The sequence below is a fragment of the Gavialis gangeticus genome, unplaced genomic scaffold, assembly GCF_001723915.1.
Source record: "Gavialis gangeticus isolate Ggan-Ray unplaced genomic scaffold, GavGan_comp1, whole genome shotgun sequence".
NCBI classification, from domain to species: Eukaryota; Metazoa; Chordata; order Crocodylia; family Gavialidae; genus Gavialis; species Gavialis gangeticus.
The window spans coordinates 17,556,225-17,556,486 of NW_017729034.1; the positions used below are offsets into that span (position 1 = coordinate 17,556,225).

The 262-nt window shown below is 71.0% G+C and overlaps 1 protein-coding gene across 2 annotated transcripts in view; it reads left to right on the forward strand.

Moving 5' to 3' along the window:
- The first annotated feature begins 16 nt into the window (after positions 1-16).
- Positions 17-262, forward strand: part of MLF2 (myeloid leukemia factor 2) — a 7,157-nt gene continuing 6,911 nt past the window's right edge. For both annotated transcript variants that reach the window (XM_019527399.1, XM_019527400.1), the window contains exon 1: positions 17-158. In XM_019527399.1, coding sequence (XP_019382944.1) covers positions 109-158 — 50 coding nt within the window. In that variant the 5' untranslated portion in view covers positions 17-108. The remainder of the gene's footprint in view (positions 159-262) is intronic.

The following is a 262-nucleotide window of genomic DNA, read 5'->3' on the forward strand; positions in this document are numbered from 1 at the left end:
GGGTGGGGGACCTTGGGTTGCGGGTCGGGTCGGGCCGGGCCCGGCTCGGCTGCGCCCTGAGCCCGCCCGTGCCCCGCCCTGCAGAGCCGGCCCTGATCGGAGGGCAGCATGTTCCGGTTCATGAGGGATGGCGAGCCCGAGGACCCCATGTTCGCAATGTAAGTGTGACCCTTGTGGAGGGGAGGGGTGTTGTTGCGGGGTTGGGGCAGGCAGTGCCAGACCGCCTGCTTGGACTGCCGGCTCGCGGCCAGCTGAGGTCGCA